The following is an 18,670-nucleotide window of genomic DNA, read 5'->3' on the forward strand; positions in this document are numbered from 1 at the left end:
AGGGGTAGGTGGGCAGTTTCCGGAAAAACCTAAATTGATCCAAGAACTTTATGGACAAACGTTTATGGTTGAATCACTTTACCCAGACTGATCAACAGCATAGCACTCCAGGAAGTACTACTCAGAGTTCGCAAACAGGAAAGTGGTACCCTGGGTACCAGAAGTTTTTTTTCGCGTGCGACCATGAGCTTCGCCGGCCGAAGGCCGAAGACAGAGCGGCGAGTCACTTAGTTTTTTACTTCAGTTTACCGATACCGGAAACCACGCATGAAAAGCCTCTGGCACCCAGGCTACGAAAGTAGTAGCTTAAAGAATTTCTATAGCTTTTATCGCACTAGAAGTTTTGTCTAAGTAGCATTACACATAGCAGTTTTATCTCTTTGACCTTTATGTCTTTTTGCTGTAGTCGGCCATATTTGTTTTCACGACAAAGAACTGGGACTAGCTTGTAATCGAGGCTGATGCGGAGTAAAATCGTTAAAATGTTTTTATGAATATGGTCTACTATACAGTTCTTTATTATTTAGTAAAATTCCAATATGGCTTAAATTTTCAGCTTGAGAAGCTTGTGATAGGACATGATAACAGGGGACAAGATCCTGCGTGGTTCCTAGATGAAGTAGATATCGACATTCCCGTGCGGGATGAACATTACAAATTCAGATGCGGTGGATGGCTCGGAGGCGCAGATCCTGGTCAGCGGAAGGAGACGGTCTTGTTTCCAGGTAATAATACAAAAATAATTTGATGTTGTTTCAATATTGGTAGACACTATCAAAATCGAGCGTTGCGTGGAGACACCAACAACAGCCTCGCAGGGCAAGAGAGTGGTTGTCCGAATCTTGAATATAGAACTGAATTACTTAACGGTAGATTTTTGCCTCCGATCTTCCCATATGTGTTCTATGTTGGCAACAGAGAGTGGTTACATTTTTGAAGCGCCATAAGGCACATTTGCATGTTTCGTAAAGGCAGTCGTGTTAGTGGGCAAGAACAAGAACTTTTCTCTTCGGTGCTTTTCATCCAAATCCTGCGGAAAGAAATTGTACTCTACTGACTACCAACAAGGCCGCCTTTTCACGTGTTTGCAAACAAAGAATTGAGCGGAACCCCGTTGTAACGAAGTCCAGGGGCTCGGAAAATATGCTTGTTGTAGCCAAAGAATGTTACATCGTAGACTGCAAAATAGTTGGATTTAAAAATTCTCGCTCTTTGTAAGGGGCGTGGCGCTAAGAGCTTTTGAAAAATTCTCACGCTAAGCATACGATTGACACACGTGTAGTCTCACCCTACGTGTAACCCTCGCTCCACTCCCTTTGTGTGATAAGTGATCGCATTCTCCACTTCAGAAACTCTAGGGAGAATGGGTTCAAGCTTTGGGTACGATGGGTTCGATGGTATCTAAGGCAACCATTAAACAATTATAAGTAACGCTTGACCACACAAACTATCCCAGAAATCGTTGCGCCGAAAGCTTGTACCCTTTCCCCCTTACAGTTTCCAGAATGGGAAATTCTCGACCATTGCAAAATAATGCTGTTTTGCAGCCTGGTTATGGGGGCCCTCTTCGATACCTTTTACCATGCCTAGTGTGTCAGTTTACATTGTATTTTATTATTATTATTCTCAGTGGATGATATTGAAGGCCCCGTCAAACCCGTCATCGAGGAGCCGCAACGTAAGTCACGTAGTGTGAATTTATTAGATACTCACTTTAGAAAAATAAAACAAAAATACCCTCAGAACTGAGGAAGGTTAACAAGCCAAAATCTCTGGCTTTTCGGGCGTACACTTTGCATCTAATTCTACGCGCCCGTGATACTGGTTTTGGTTTAGTTCCAAACCTCGTGACTAAAAGTCGAATATCCTTTTTGTTGCGGTTCAGAAAAGTTTATTTTAACAATTAACTCAGAAAATCATTTGTTGACCTCTGAGAAGCAGATGAGACGTCCGTTGAGAAAATGAAGCTTCTTCTAATTGGCTGGAGGAATTGATGACCTAGGTCGTGAAATGGCTAATTTTAGATCAGGCTTATACAGTTTAGCTTCGTTCTGCGTGCTAAATAAAATTTCGTTGGGCAATGCCAAAGGCGACCATCTTTGAGATTGTATAAAAAGCTGATAAATTGGTCCTGACTTTAAGTTATGAAATGACATTCCTTATACAATCTGTTTGTTGTGTTTCACATGAGGTAAAATCAAGATATTATGATCTCTTGGAAAAATATGAGGCAGTTTTTCTTACCAGGCTATTTTTTTGTTCTCAATTACAGAAACTGGAGCAGCACCAGGTAAGGTCAACTGAGAAGTCATCCCGTTGAGTTATAATGTTGTTTTATTACACTGAAGTAGCCTGTGTAGCTGGCGGGATTGTTGTGCCCAGGGTACTTTCTTGGCGGCGAAACCGTCACGCGAAGCGGGAGGCGAACCCAATCTTCAAGCGGCTCCGACCTAGACTGTTCACAGTCCCCTATTTTTCCTTGAGATCGTCGAGATCGAGCGCTTTGCGTTACGGGCGACCATCTTGGATGCAATGAGTGTCAAATCTACTGAAGGGGCGGGGCGCGGTTTGGGAGGAGCCCTCCCTCCCTCCAAAGCTATAAGGGAGCTTTAGCATTAACGACGGCAACGCCAGCGAAAACGTCAGTTTTAAAATTAATTCCCGTTTTTTCAATCTTTGTCGCGTTTATTCCAATTTGCTGAAAATGGCAAGTGTAGGCGAATTTCCCGGGAGTTGATTTCTGGAAGACCGCACTCAAGATTCGTCGTCGCTTGTTTACGTCCTCCATAAAACTTGCAATTAGGCATTTTCACGTCGTAGTCGTGCATGGACGGTAAAGAAATGTACAAAAAAGCGTGATGTACGTGCAAAGTTGTTGTTTTGCGTAATAAACCTATTGCTTTTTTGACATCCTGGTTGCCGTCGGCGTCGTCGTTACTAAGGCTCCCTATAGTCCCCGACGCCCTTCCCCTCGGTACGTTAGAAACAAAGATGGCCGCCACTACCGGTAAGCGCTCGATCCTGTCGATCTTACGAAAAAATAGGGGACTGTGAACAGTCTAGCTCCGCCGTTATCAAAAAAATACAGCACTCAGCCGCTAATCCCGACAGCTTCACAGGTAAGAATGATCCTTGCAGTTGAATAAGCAACCTAAGCAGTTGAAAAAGAACCTTGAAAAAATTCAGGGTTGACCGGAACTCGAACCCTGACCTTTGCGATGACTGGACACAATACTCTATCCATTTTTGAGCTAATCAAGCCAACTGAAGCCGGAGCAGGCCATTGTGAGTTGGTAATATACCCGATGGTGGAAATGACTTGAAATTAAATATATGAAATTTATTTCAGTTTAAAATATGATTTATTTCATATATTTCACTTCACTGAAGAAATTGTTGGAAATGTCTTCCACCATTTGTGGGCGATTTTTTTTTAATGGTAATATCCGGGCTTCATAGAAACAGTGTTCATCAGTCCTACCCTATTTTTTACCAGACTCGGAGTATGACGTAGAATTCAAGACAGCCGCTGAAGAAAACGCGGGTACAGACGCTAACGTGTATTTCCAAATGATCGGGGAGGATGGAGAAAGCCAAGAAATCAAACTCAAAAATAAAGAAGGCGGCTATTTCAATCGAGGACAGCTGGATAGGTTCAGGATTCGAGCGAGGGATGTTGGCAGGGTGAGTTGGGGTAATAAGAAAATTGAGCTACAATGGTAGTGCTACATCCTTACGATAGAAAGTGGCACTATATATCGTGAATCACGCTTTGTCTAGGATCGAGACACCAAGAAACCTTGGAGCTTGCACATCCACGTTGGGGAAATGCTTAGTCTGTTTATTTTTGTTTGTTTGTTTTTCGCTGTTATTGTTGTTTGTTTGCTCTTTCTGCCTTTACGATTAAGAGGAAACACAAGAAAGGATGTACGAAATGCTACCCTAGGTGCCAGAGGCTTTTCATGCGCGATTTCCGACACGTCTTCGGCCCGGCCGAAGACGTGTCGGAAGATCCTCGTCGCACGCGAGAAAAAAACCTCTGGTACCCAGGGTAATGAAATGCCGGCTTTGGCCAGTTTGAATGGTACTATATTTTTGTTTTGCACAAATGATCTACATGTAATTCATTCTCTTCTAGCCCACCCTCACACGGTAGCTTCCACGTATGGCATTGATATGTCCCCACTTACCTGTTTTCGCATCCTAATAACCTTTTTTTAATCAAATTTCGAACAATGACATCAAACAGCAGGGTCATGATACTTACGGTATTGTGTAACTTTCGTATCTTTGACATCTCCAATTGTACTGTTTGACGCGAAGACGTCTCGCAAAATTGCCTGAAGCTCTCAGCTAGCACAAGAAAAAGTGGAACGCCGTACCTTTCTCTTCCTTGATTCTTTACCTTCTTTTTCAGTTGAAAATGCTTCGTGTCGGCCACGACAATTCTGGTTCCAGTTCTCGATGGCTGTTGGAGGAAGTCGTGATATTTTCGCTTGTTCGTGGCGAGCGTTACGTGTTCAAGTGTGGTAACTGGATAGGCGGACGACACAATGATATTGAACTGCCACTCGGTAAGTTGTTTGACCTCTGATTGGAAGTATTTTAGCTTTTATTTGCACTTAGACATTTGCGGTATTCCTGCGTTAACACTAAATAGACACGCGTTCAATTAATCCTGAGTGTGACGCAGTTAATGAAGGAGTGAAGAGCCGCGAAGAGCAAGCGGATGATAGGCAACCTGAACGAAATAGGATTTGTGGAATTGGTACTATTCACTCTGTCGTTTTCCTTTCACCGCAACCCTGTCGTCGCCTCCACCCCACATCCCCCAATCCCCCCCCCCCCCCCTTCTGCTTACCGTATTTACTCGAATAATGGAAGAAAAAGTTAATAAGCGCTGCGGCCCCGATGCAATCAAAGGCAACGAACTTTCACATAAAAGCCGCCCTCTAATGAGCACTGCAGTTGGTGTGTAAAAATTTATAAGCGCTGCGGCTTTTATTCGAGTAAATACGATAATCGTGCATGTTTTAATCCACTTAGAAAATAGAAAACAGTTTTCAAATGATAGGACTTGTTAATCCAGTTTAGGCATGTAGTGAACTGCCGACGCAAAGACTTGTAGATTTTGACTGTATTTTACTACTTTCTTGTTTTAGATTCTTGGAACTATGGTCAGCTGGGTTAGTAAACACTTTTTCAGTTATTTATTTTTATTGATTATATATTTTTCCCTTTGTATTTTCTTTGTTTCCTTTTTATACTAATTACTAAAAAGATTTTATTTTTCATCCCTCTAGTTGGACAGGAGCCGGATATTCCTGATTTAATTGATTACATGCAGTCGGGAGATGAGACAAGAATTATCAACGCAGCCGGCTATCTACAGCACTTGTGTTACAGTAAAGAAAATGTCAAGGATAAAGTCAGGTACCTAGGTGGTTTATTTGTACATTATTATATACTTCCCATGCTGGGAAAAGCGGAAGAAAAGAAAGAAGGTACTAGTGTAAAGAATAAAGGTACAAAAGAGTTGGTTCGTTCAAATTCGCTTGATGTTTGTAGGTCCAGCCACCTATCATCACTCCAAGCCTAGAGGCGCCCACCTCTTAGGGTGGGTCTCCACTGTCGCGTAATTTTTACGTCCGTAAATAAAATAGAGACGATCTTTGAAGGGCCGCGCGAAAGCGTAAAATTTGAGCGGGATTCAACTTTTTCGTTTTTACGCGCGACTTTCTATTCATTAGAGAGATTTAGAGTCACGTTCATGGCAAATGGCAACCGTCAGATTCAAGCACTTGAGAATTCCTCAAAATAGATTTAAAAAAAAAAAAACAGTCCAAGGCATTGGTTATGGCCAAAACTAATGTGAAGCAACTAATTGTGGGGTAGAAGTAATGAACAGTATAAAAAAAGGAAAAGGAAAACGTTATCACGTGGTATAATTTCAGACTCGTCCCCAGTCGTCTCTCACAACTTCGCTCTAGTGGCGCGCGTACCTCACCGGCGTTCAAGCAGCACTGCCGCGCCTCCGTTGCTAACACGCTCTTTCTTTGATTTCATTATTATTCAACAGAGAGCTTGGTGGCATCCCGGTGATTGTAAGGCTTTTGAGGCATTCACAGTGGCGCATAAGATATGCAGCTCTCTGCCTGCTGAGAAATCTCTCCTTCAGTGTTAAACACGACGCTAACCGGGTAAGAAGCTTCGAATAAACGCTTATTCCCCAGAGTATTTGTTTGAAAATATCCATAATTTTTTCATTTTTTTTTTAAAATATATTTTTTTCCTTGTTATTTATTCATTAATTCATTTATGTTACAAAGTGTAATCCTATGTCAGCACCATTATCAGAACATCGGCATTTTGAGGAAAGTATAACTGAACTTTAGTAGCAAATCCAACGTAGCAACGTGTCTCGCAGAAACTTTGTTTGTTTCACGTCACAATATTTCCTGCTATTCACAAACAAGTAGCGAAACCCTATAAGGTTTACAAGCACCGTCTCTGTGACTAGCTCCTAACTTTTCAAGGGTAAAGAAATTGACGCCATTTAAATGTGTTTCTGTCATTTTGTCATGAGAACCGAAATGTTTGGATTTCATTGTTTGAAAATTGTGAGTTAATTCTTTTCAACTTACTATCTAGACCATTAGAAAAATTCTGTTTTCCACTGATAATTGTTGATGTTTCATTTTATGAATTTTATGAATGAATGAATGAATTTATTTATTTATACTGTAGCTGGCTATTGCTGACTGTGGTGGCATAGAACTGTTGATTGAAATTTTACAACAAACAGAGAAGACTGAGGTACGGCGGAGTAATTTCGGCTGTTTTCATTTTGCGGACCGGTTAAGCAATTCGTCTCCCTAATTTCTATGTATGCTTTTCACTTTCAGTACCGAGAAGCTATTTTAGGTGTACTGTGCAATTTATCCGCGGTTGAGGTAAGAAACGTTTTTCACAGAGATTTATTTCGTACTTTGTTTTAAACCACGCCTTTTGAAGGGGATTCTAAGGGATTGAAACACGTCTCTGTTCTGCAAAACGTTCCTACTTTACAAACGGTTTATTTACGTCTCTTTTTCCCTTTTTTGTCTAGTCTCTTCGTCTTCGTATCCTCCTCGCCTGCCTACACATTATCGTCATCATAATCATCATCCCTTACTCCGAGTGGACAGCGGCAGCGGCTCGAGGACAGCTACCAAACAGAACTCAACCCTGGCCAGCAGTACTCGTCCATGCTACTAGACTCGTGCGCAATTTGTCTTCAGCTGGTACCAGGGCACGGCAGGAGCTCAGGGACGAGAAGGACTTGGTCGACTGTCTTGTATGGATTATTAGGATTGGCGTTAAGAGTCAACATTTTGATGAAAAAGTAAGTGTTTTTTTTTTCTTTTTCAGAAGTTACACAAGACTAAGTTGCGTTCCACAGTACTTGAAAGAACTGTCTCGGAATTTAGCGAAATTCTTCCACTAGCAACTGGACACCAAACTGAGTAAAATAAAAAACAACTGCTCAAAACAATGAAGGGACATGTAAATTACACAGCAAATTCAAAAGAAAAGACGGACTTAACTGAATGAGATTAAACGGATTACAATTAAGTTTTTTGAAAAATGTTCAGCCTGTCAGTTTTCAAAGTATATAACTCTGTATGTGTTCTTTGTAACGTAGAACAATACCGCTGAAAAGTGGACATGTTTGTTTGCGTAAGCTGTGATTTCGTCATTTGAAGAAATTTCTACACTTAGGTTAAATTTTTAGCAAGAAAAATTATTGGTAAAAGTAAACAAATGGACTTAACTACCTTGATAAGTCGCTTTAAACTTCGTCGTCCAGTGCTTCCTAGGGTAAACGGGTGAAGTTAGCGGGAATGAGTTTAAGTCGCTTCAAAAGTCCCCTGCAAGGTATTATCAGTTAATGATTCGTATAGTGTGGAATTGTGAAAAAAAAAATCACTGGGCTGAACAAAGAATGTACATTTATGCTAGAAATTCCTCGCAGTCATTAACTAAAAAATTTCATTTTGTTTGCTGGTTAAATAAAATGTATTTTTCTCTTCGTTTCCATAAAGAAAACGAAAACTATGGCAAATTCTCACTCAATCTTTCAATCCGCAGTGTCTAGAACATTCTGTTTGCACCCTGAGAAACTTGTCCTACCGGCTTGAAAGCGAGATTGACAGGGATCGTTATGATGATGCTGACGTCAACGTGGACCCCGCTGCTGTAAGGGAGCAGCAGAAACAGGGCTGCTTCGCGGGGTGCGGGGGAAGAAAGAAGAAAAAGGTCCCTACTGATAACAGACCCATGGACCGTCCTAAGGGCCCACCTCAAGGAGTGGAGCTTATATGGCAACCACAAACAGTACAGCAGTATTTTGTGTTGTTACGAAAAGCGAAGAATATCGAGACACTTGAGGGGTCAGCGGGCGCACTGCACAACCTAACGGCCTGTTCATGGAAGGTGAGATCACTGATGTCTCGCTTGCTGATATTGCATTCAGGAATCTCAGAATTGGCTCTGCATGTCGCCTAGACTTCCCCCCAGTTCCATTTCATTCAGGTCTACATATGAGAAAGACAGTAATAGTTCAGCGGCTCCGGCTGTTCAAACGATGGATAGCCGGCACCATCTCGTGGCAAAAACAATATTTTACGAACGAGCGCAGCGAGTGAGTAAAATATTGTTTTGCCACTCGAAAACTGGATAAGTATTAGGGAAACTGATTGCGTTATCCACTGGATAGAGATTTATCCGGTGGATAACGTTATCCATGTTTTGAACAATGAACTGGGGCCAGGTTAAAATTAGTCCTTGTAGAATGTGACTCAGGGTGCATTTCAAACCGTTGCGTTTGTGGACGAATTTGAGATGTTGGTGCATGATTCTTCCCTAACTTTGATCGAGTAAGAGGATGAATAGCTTCAAACTACTAAACCATGCAAAAAAGTAAATAAAAAGGGCTTGTTCCATGAACCTGGTTCAATGGCTTTAAAACTCTACGAGTCTCCTGTGGCTCAGTGATAGAGCAACTATACTAGTAACCAGAATGTCGTAGGTTCGACTCCTGTTGGGTAAACTCAATTTTTTTCCCAGTGCGCTTGCGTCACTGTTTCAGCAAACATAATACATCAATTGTGCATGTTTTCAGGTATGTTTCAGTGATTTTGATATGATAATAAGTTAGCCTGCGAAAACATCCGTTTCTCCTCGCTCTTCGCCGCTGGGGACGTGTTTCGCGAGGAGGAACGTCTGCGACTCAGCGACAGAAATTTCATACTGATAACGTAAATCAGTGTTTACATAACAAATCCGGTAGTCATGGGGTTCCAAATGTAAATTTGATGAATTTTACGTTTCTCCTGGTCGATTTTGGTGAAGTGTTGAGTTCATCTACGAACGTCAAATGCTTCTTCTAGAGAAGAATATATTCCACAAATATTGTTTGTTTTGTTATAGATTCATCGTTTACGTTTGACCTTTGTTGCCTTTTGTCTTTTATCTGTCTTTCGTAAACAATAGCTAAGACAATGTAACTACTCCGTCGTCTAATCAGCGTTTATGACCGGATTCCGGACAGATTTTACGTCATCAGTATGGAATTTCTGTCGGTGAGTCGCAGACGTTCCTCCTCGAGAAACGTCCCCATCGGCGAGGAGAGGGGAGAAACGTCTGTTTTCGCAGGCTAATGATAGGTTCACTGTTTAATATTTCTTAGTGGGCGATCAAGATCCGCGGAGACACGAGAAAAGCTCAAGTTATTCCACAGCTGGTCGAGCTGCTGCGAATTGATTATGATCCAACAATTCGTGCCGCCGCCATTGCTCTTCGGAACTTATGCGTGGACCCAGAAAATAAAAAAGCTGTTGGTAAGAAGGAACTTATGATTGCAGGTTATCTCAACTTTAAAAGCAACTAGTGTATGAAAATGGTGTGAACAATTTTTGTATAGAAATCTCTGCACGTGTCCTTCCATTACTCTTTGCGTTTTCGTAATGGTCTTTTAATATTATTTCTTGTTTTACAAAATATATGAAATACGCGAGTACGCGAGGTCATGATTATGTTACCTTGCTCGTGCTAATTCCTCCCCCCCCCCCCCACCCCCGAAACATACATACAACAACCATGTATGTCTTTTTTAGCATAGTAAAAATTTACTCTCTTTTTTTGCCTTGACATTTCCTTACAAAGTCGATTCCGAGCGAGGTGTTAAATAATAACTGATTTGTTTGTTTGTTTTTGCGTAGTTTTTCTGCGGTGAAGAAAACCAGTGCAATACATAAAACTGTACATTTTTCATTTCTCATTAGGCGAGAAAGCTGTAGTCCATCTTGTACAAAGACTCCCCACCGGGGATGAGGAGAAGCCGAGACTTGTCCAGGACCCAACGGTAGCCTCGCTTCTGTGCGCCATCTTTCAGCTGACCAATAAGAACGACAAGAACGCCAAGTTAGTATTATATATATTGTGTTTCTTTTGTTTGTGGGTTTTGTTTTGTTTGTGGGTATGGTAATATATGATAACGAGTTTGATACAGAAGAAAATTAAAATTAAACCAAGGATAAAATTGAACTACAACATATGCATACTCTTTCGTATAAGACCTATTTTTATTGAGGTCTATCATTGATAGGAGTTTAGTTACAAATTGTACCGTGAGAACGAATGAGTCGCGAGAGATACGCCGTTGAAGTAGCGAAAAGTCTAAGATACTGGTTTATACTTTTTAATGCACTCATTACGTGATTTTGTCTTCCTGATTTATTCTCTCTCTCTTCTCTTCTGTTAATAACGATAAACCAACTTTTTAAAGTTCCAATTTGATCTGGAAGGCAGGAAATCTTTTACAATGAGTTGCCATGGGTAAACGAATTTCTTTTCGTTTCTTTTTTGTTAGGTATCTCCGTAAAACCCCAGGAATTCACAAGATGGTGAGAATAGCAACGGATCAGTCTAAAACTTTCTCACCCAGGGTCATAAAAATAGCTTGTCAGGTAAGTCGTAGGCTTTACTTTATCGGCAGACTATCGTATGTGAATGTATGTCTATGAAGTATTGTATACATTTTTTTATACTTAGCCAAGTTTGTACTCTGGGTACTAGAGGTTTTTCTCGCGTGCGGCTGGATGCTTCGGTGTCGGCCAGAGGCCGACAGATTTTCGGGCAGAGGCCGAAGTCACGAATGGCGGGCTTTGACAGCAACCGGAAACCGCGCATGAAAAGTCTCTGGTACCGAGGGTACCAAGTTTGATATTGTTGTTACATGTATATTGTTTAGCTCTCTTGGTCATCATGTCTTTTCTCAGCGATAAACGCTTCATTTTGTCCCAGGTTCTCGCCAATCTTTGGAGCCATAGCCAGTTACAGCAACAAATGAAGAACGAAGGATGGCAATTCGACAGTACTCGGAACGCTGAACTAGCTCGAGCGCCCATGGATTTCGAAGCCACGTCTCTTCCTCGCACTCCCGACGAACGAAGCCTGAGAGATCCGAGCAGAAGACGATATGATAACGACTACGTGGATGGTGAGCCATCGGGAGCCACCGACGTCTCTTCGGAGTCCGATCGACATCGCAGTTGGGCGGAGAGTATAAACCATGCACCCCCTCCCTACCCATCTGATGATAGTTATTCCAGGGGTAGCCGATCAAGAGAAGAATTTCCCATGGATGAAGTGTTAAGCTCATCGCGCGCGTCAGCCGCGAACTCGGAACGAGACGAGAATGACAACGCAAATGACAGGACCCTTAGGTTGAAGGACAGTGGGGGTGGGAGTGGGGGTGGAAAGAATGATGACGTATGGGTCTGAGACTCGGCAGGGAGGGGTCGAAGAACTGAAGTACCCTCATAGTTACTAGAATCCGGAGACTCTTTTTTTCCCCTCAAAGCGGACATGATTTTTTGGGTAGGACAAACAGTTTGATCTTGTGCAGGCTGATAACACCCGATCAGTTTTACCATCTTGGCGAGTTCTAAATGTTAGTGTTTCCAGCTCGCTTTTAAAGATGTGTACATCACGTGTCGGAGTTCCAATATGTATTTTTCCTCTGTACCGCAACATGATCAATTACAGATCGCAACTTTCAGACTTTTATTCTTACTGGTAAGAACATTTATAACGACTACTCGTTGGTCCAATTTGCGTCGCCATACTGACGAAATAACTTTTTGTACTTGTCTCCCGCGACCTTTTGTGAATGTAGAATCAGAGACTTAGTGGCGTAATAGGAAATAGGTTTTGATAAGTTTCGTAGAATAATTTGTACAATTTTATTATCGTGGGGAATTCCTCTGTAAGGAAAGAAAACGAATCACCATTCGTTTGTTTAACGATGTAACACAGTTGGTAAATAATGTACGTACTTCATATTTATCAAACGAGGGTAACGAGAAAAAGTCACGCTACAACTGAATCGACGAATTTTAATAAATTTGAGGTAACGTGCTGAAACAAGCGTGTATGCAGTGAAAAGAATTCCTTCACTTGGAGGAAGAATTTTTCCCTTAGCGAGCATTGTCGATTTTGTCTTCAAAACTTACGGTAGATATGATAATTTATATTTATGTAATTTTCGAAACCACGCCTCTTTGAACATTTTCAGTGCAACATAATAAATAATAAATTCAAGGCTTTGTGATTAGCTTAAAGTGCCGTTTTCTCTCGAACTGCTTGCCTTTATGGTTCACTTGCAACTTCATTTGAAGCATTGCCTGAGCTAAAGCAATATTTATTCAGTTTACGTTGTTTGGTTTGGTTTGCGTTGTTTGGTAAAAATGGCACTTTGTTTAGACGATAGGAAACGACATGTAAAACAGGTAATAGTATAGTATATTTTGTATTGCGTGTCAAAATTCCAATAGTTAGTAAACATGTACATGGAATTTGTGCGAATTTAGGCTCGGTACAGTACATATTATCCATAGTCCTAGACGTAAAGTATTTTAGAATAAATATTTCTGCTACATTCCAAGCTGAAGTTAGTGTATTTTATGTGACTTAGAGCATTAATTGTACATTGCGATTTATAGAATGTTATCCTCATTAAAGGCTTTTTTCAATATTTAAATTGATTATAGTCCTTGTTAAACTCATCATACAGACTTGAAACGGCCAGGAAACAAACAACTTAACAGTTTCAATAACAATACTTTTCAAATCTATCCCAAGCAAGATATCATTATCGATACATTCAAAAGACGGCCCTCCAACCACCTTTGTTTTAACAGTTGTCCAACGTTTAGAAATACTCTCACTTACAGAAAGACGATGAATATTGTTATCAGAGACGTAATTGAGTGGCCGCAAAACCCCCATGTCATTATAAAAATCCCACATCACCTTTCGGTCTTGGCTTAAAGGCTTTTTGCTTGTCTTCCGACGTTTTTTTTTTTGAAATAGCTGTATAATATACAGTATAGATGAAATGAACTATGGTAGAGCTAAACACGCTCGCTTCGAGTTCGACGTGTTTTAAACTATTTTTAATAGTTCTGAAAGTTATTCAACAAAACCACCCGTTAACAAAACACAAGGAATTTCGAGAAAAGAGCCCTGAATTAGAACCTCGAACAACAACGCAAATACAGAAAGTTCAAATAATAATTTATTACAAGAGAATTGAATCCGAAAAGATCAAATTATGTCACAAGCTAAAACTATTCTAGAAAATATGCCGAAATGATTAAAGCCCCGTGCAAACGGACGCAACATTGTTGGCTAACAACTCCCAACATGGAGTTGTTGCGTCCGTTTGCACATTGCTAACATTTTGACCGGTTTCAAAAGTGCGCGCAGCAACTCCCAACAACACGCAACAACATGCAACAGAGTGTGGAAACGGACGCAGCATGTAACATCAATGTTGGGAATTGTTGACCAACAATGTTGCGTCCGTTTGCAAGTATCATAAGGTTGAAAATTGAGGATGTCTTCACTATAGAGTGTTTTCTCTCACGTGGCCAGCATCTACGCAAATTTATTGGAACAAAAGAAAGCGTTTGCATAAGAAAAGAGTTCAACTCCCACAGGACTGGTTTGGGACACCAACATGGCGACCGTTTCATTGTTTTGGGACACCAATATGGCCGCCGTGACGTCATGTGAAAACGTTCTATAGCGGATAACTCTTGCGCAGGCGCGAAAAACATACCGGATAAGGCCTCTGTTCACACATAAAAACTGAGGTTATCTCGGCGCCACTTTTTAGTAACGGAGCGAAGCTGCGTTGCACCGATCTTGATGGGTTTGAATAGGTTCTGCGCCGCTTTTTGTGGCAGTGTGAACGGGTTAATTCAAGGCCGGAGTATTTTTCGTGTCATGACATGTACAGGCATTGTGGTATTGTGAAGACAACCTGAATCTAACGATCAATGAATACATTAATCATGTCGATTAAATTATATATGAATAAATAATACTACACTCTATAAATAAATAAATAAATATGAAAGAAAAAAAAAACAATTTAAGTTATGATTTGAACACGTTTCACTTCACGAAAAAAAGGTTAAGACCCGTCCAAACGTATCCGGATGTATTTGAATTTTGCTCCGATTTCAAAAAAAAATACGCATCCACACGTAGCGTATTCGAATCGTTTTCGCCCGTCCACACGAAACCGCTAAAACGATGGAAATACGATAGCATCTCTTAAGGAGCATGCGTCATGCTAGAAGTGCATGATGTATGACATAATCGTCAGTCCACACGTAAAGGAGAAGCCGAAGTTTTCAAAAATCTCTACTCTGGAAACATACGTTTTCGGTGACCGTTTTCATCGGATAAGAGAGGACGATAGGCAAACCAGCTGGATAGGATGCATGGGGGGGGGGGGGGGGGGGGGGGGCGGGATTAATATACACGTCTACAAATCAGTTTCCTTCAGTTCTTTTGAATCTATTGGTTTTACTTTGCACGATTTAAATATGTAAAACCAGTTTTATAAAGTACTATTTTTTTTAGTATTTCATGATTTGTTTTCTTTTCCATTAGATTTGGATTTATTTAAGATCTAAGTAGTTGTGAACTGTCGATTAAACTTTCCGAGATATGATTGGATAAGCACGTCACCTTGTAGCAGGTCATCAGATATTCTGCTTCCCTTTTTTGTAATTGACCCTTTCGCGGTGTTTTCAACTTTTGACATGGACAAGTTAGGGAAAATTCGTCGACACCACTGAAAACAACGCCTTAATCTGATACATGTATTAATAAATTATCAAACTTGAAAGTGATCAGGAGCCTGGGTGATGGGCTCCGGGAGTGATACGAGCAAAGATATAGCTCTCCAAAGTTGCCAAAATTTACAGATGTTTGTATGGTGCGAAGCACGTTTGTGCCCGCCACTATACGATCCTTACGATCCAACAACGGCGACGTCCATGAAAAAGTCGCTGAAAAATAAACTCCGCATCCTATCAAACCATTTTGCGATTATCCCAGATCCCAGTTACTAAAAAAAAGGCAATTTATGTTGGAGCTGAAAAGAGGGGGCCGCGCCCGAGTTCAGACAGAGACGGTAGAATTTATCGCCTTGCCGTTCCCCTCCTCAAAAAAACTTAAAAATTGGTTATTTCACGTCGTAGTTGTGGGGCGGGACGGCAAAGAAATGTACAAAAAAGCGTGATGCACGTGGAGAGTTGTTTTGCTAACTAAACCTATTGGTTTTTGACATGACCGTTGCCGTCGCCGTCGTAGTTTCCTCAGGTCCCTAATGTAGCTGACGGGCGCTTCCCCAGTAACGATCGATCCCACAAACAATTGCGCAACGGCATTTCGGTTCCAGTTTCCTTCTCGTTTCTAAAGTGGCGAATCAATCTTTTCACTTCAGACGGAATGATGGAGAATAGCACAGCACACAAATGATATCAGAGTGACTGATTCTTTTTTCTTTTTTTAATTTCATTTTAATGACAAACGTCAGACAAACATAACACTACAATGGTCAAAACATGTACGGAATTTGCAGTGTTAATTTCAATATGTTTGTCTGAGTTTCTTTACTATAAATGCTAAACTTAATGTACTCAGCACTTTTGAATGTCGCTCCACACTTTGATCTTGCGATGTAAATAATCAAATAAAATCCTCTTCACCAGTTCTTTCAAATGGTGCAATTAGTTTTTTGTCAGCATTTTACAACATAAAATTGACTTTGATGGAAGTAAAACGGTTTTAACTAAGATTTCATGAGAAAAAAATCGGACTTATTAGCACGAAAATAATCATTTGCCTTACAGCCACGCCCTTTACTTAACTGTTTGGGTTTCAATCTAAAAGCTGATTGACACAAGTTTGGGTATGGTGTCGCAATAGAGTGTGTGAGATGAGGACTTTCCCACAAAGCCAACACTCAAATGGTTTCTCCCCCGCATGGATTCGGCTGTGTCCTTTCAAGTCTGTGCGATTGCTGAATGATTGCTTGCACTGGGAACATTTGTACCGTAGATTTTTATGTGTCCTCTCGTGATTTTCAAGATGTATTGACCTAACAAAAGTCATTTCACAGTGGCTGCACTTAAAGGGTCTTTCACCGCTGTGCGTTTCTGTATTGTGTCTTGCCAGATCGTTTTTAGCCTTGAACGTCTTATCACAATGAGAACATTTGAAAGACCTGACGCTAGTGTGAACTCTGCCGTGTAATCGTAAGTAACGCGATGATTTAAAGGCCTTCTCGCACAAAGAACACTTGAAAGGTCTGTGATCTGAGTGCACCATGGAATGTTGACGAAGATTACCTTCTGAAGAAAAAGCTGCATCACATTCTGAACATTTAAAGGGTTTTTCCATATTGTGTACAGTTAGGATGTGCCTCTTCAATTCTCCTGCACTCTTGAACGCTCGTTCACACTGTGTACATTGGAATGGCCTTTCATCGGTATGTACCGTGCTGAGATGACGCTGGAGTTTGTTATTATCCTTAAACGAAGTCTCGCACAAAGAGCACTTGAAAGGTCTGTGATCGCTATGCGCCCTTCCATGCATCTTTAACTCTTGTGCTGTCTTGAAAGACTTTTCGCACAGTTGGCACTCAAAAGGTTTCTCGTCACTGTGCACCCGTTGCCGATGAAATCTAAGAACGTCTAATGACTTGTAGAACTTTTCACAGATACTGCATTGGAAGGGTCTGTCTTTTTTGTGAACAGCTGCGTGCTTAGCGACAGCACTTGTTGTCTTGAAACTTTTCTCACAAAATGGGCATTTGTGGGGTTTCTCATCAGCATGGCGCCACCGTCTGTGCGTACAAAGTTGAGAAGATGTCGCAAAAGCCATGTTGCACTGACTACATTTGTACGGCTTCTCACCAGTGTGAGCCATCTTGTGAACTTTTAACTCGTAAATTCCCTTGTAGCACTTGTCGCACTGGTCACATTTAAAAGGTCTATCAGTTCTGTGTACATTACCATGTTCCTTGAGGTGACCAGAAGTTTTAAAGGATGCGTCACAAACGTGACACTTCCAAGGCCTATCATCATTGTGTTCTTTTCTGAGATGCGCCACTTTTTCCGCGGGAAAATCGAAAGTCTTTTCACAAATATTACATTTAAGATGACTTTCGTCGGAGTGAGAAAGCTTGTGTTTCTTCAGTTCTTCTGAGGTCTTGAACGATTTTGCGCATAATAGGCATTTAAACGGCGTTTCCCGCCCCGAGTGTGTTCTCTCATGTAATTTCAAATTACGAAGGAAGTGGAAAGTTTTGCCACAAAATCTGCAAGTGAATGATTTTTCCTCGTTGTGTGTTACCATGTGATACTTCAAGCTGGATGCTGTCGTATAACTTTTCTCGCACTGGTTACATTTATGAAGTCTCTCCCGCACTGTGTGTGTTTTCTCGTGGGTCTTCAGAATTTCAGCTTTCTTGAATGACTTTCCACAGTCAGTGCATTTCCACGGCCTCTCTTTCTTGTGCACAAGGCCATGAGACTTCATGTCCTCCATAGTTTTGAATCCCTTACCACATTCGTCACACTTGAAAGGCCTTTTATTGGAGTGAACGGTTCCGACATGCCTCGTCAATTTGGTTGAACACTTGAAACTCTTACCACATTTAACACATTGGAAAGGTCTGTCATCTCTGTGTGAAACTTTGTGGGCCTTTAATTTAGACAGTCTCCGAAACGTCTTGCCACAGACCTTGCACACGAAAGAATTTTCACTGCATGACGGTTTACTTTCTTTTCTCGCCTGATCCACCTTTGATGATCCTTCCGTTATATCACTGCCCACGGTTTCGATTCTTTCATGCCTACAACCTTTTGACTTTTTAGTGGCTTCGGCACTCTCAAGCGGATCCTCTTCACATTTCACTGAAATTGGTTCATTTTTACCGATTTCATTACCACTGGCGATGTCAGTGAGAGCAACTATGTGATCAGACTGCTTTGCCATGGTATCTTTCCCTGTAAAGAGAAAGCAAAAAGAAGACCACTATCAATAAACTTTTCAAAGGCTCCTTGAATCGATACATGTACTCTTCGTCATGTCAGCAATGCAACACTATTTTTCTTTTACAAATTGCGCTATAGTTTAACAACAAGATGTCATGCATATTTAACTATTATTAGTATTATTATCATCATTATTATCATTGCTGTTGTTGTTGTTGTTATTATTATTATTATAATTTCTGTTTGAGTTTGAGATGTAAAACACA

General features: G+C 41.0%; 2 protein-coding genes across 2 annotated transcripts in view; one reads left to right on the forward strand and one right to left on the reverse strand.

Moving 5' to 3' along the window:
- LOC140928761 (lipoxygenase homology domain-containing protein 1-like) overlaps positions 1–13,084 on the forward strand; it is a 54,364-nt gene extending 41,280 nt beyond the window's left edge. Inside the window, exons 36-51 of the mRNA XM_073378545.1 lie at positions 557–725; positions 1,631–1,678; positions 2,273–2,290; positions 3,497–3,684; positions 4,418–4,574; positions 5,163–5,186; positions 5,304–5,433; positions 6,080–6,200; positions 6,748–6,816; positions 6,906–6,953; positions 7,109–7,384; positions 8,131–8,475; positions 9,731–9,881; positions 10,326–10,464; positions 10,913–11,009; positions 11,347–13,084. Of these exons, the coding sequence (XP_073234646.1) occupies positions 557–725; positions 1,631–1,678; positions 2,273–2,290; positions 3,497–3,684; positions 4,418–4,574; positions 5,163–5,186; positions 5,304–5,433; positions 6,080–6,200; positions 6,748–6,816; positions 6,906–6,953; positions 7,109–7,384; positions 8,131–8,475; positions 9,731–9,881; positions 10,326–10,464; positions 10,913–11,009; positions 11,347–11,826 (2,460 nt within the window). The 3' untranslated portion in view covers positions 11,827–13,084. The remainder of the gene's footprint in view (positions 1–556; positions 726–1,630; positions 1,679–2,272; positions 2,291–3,496; positions 3,685–4,417; positions 4,575–5,162; positions 5,187–5,303; positions 5,434–6,079; positions 6,201–6,747; positions 6,817–6,905; positions 6,954–7,108; positions 7,385–8,130; positions 8,476–9,730; positions 9,882–10,325; positions 10,465–10,912; positions 11,010–11,346) is intronic.
- Positions 13,085–16,217: 3,133 nt separating this feature from the next.
- LOC140928754 (uncharacterized) lies at positions 16,218–18,434 on the reverse strand. The gene has a single exon (XM_073378538.1). It carries the CDS (start codon positions 18,403–18,405, stop codon positions 16,285–16,287), a length of 2,121 nt encoding a protein of 706 aa, XP_073234639.1. The 5' UTR covers positions 18,406–18,434; the 3' UTR covers positions 16,218–16,284.
- Positions 18,435–18,670: the final 236 nt, after the last annotated feature.

Source organism: Porites lutea, chromosome 2 (genome assembly GCF_958299795.1).
Source record: "Porites lutea chromosome 2, jaPorLute2.1, whole genome shotgun sequence".
Classification (NCBI taxonomy): Eukaryota; Metazoa; Cnidaria; class Anthozoa; order Scleractinia; family Poritidae; genus Porites; species Porites lutea.

Coding starts and splice junctions, on each gene's coding strand:
- LOC140928754 (XM_073378538.1), bottom strand. CDS start 18,405: ATGGCAAAGCAGTCTGATCACATAGTTGCTCTCACTGACATCGCCAGT.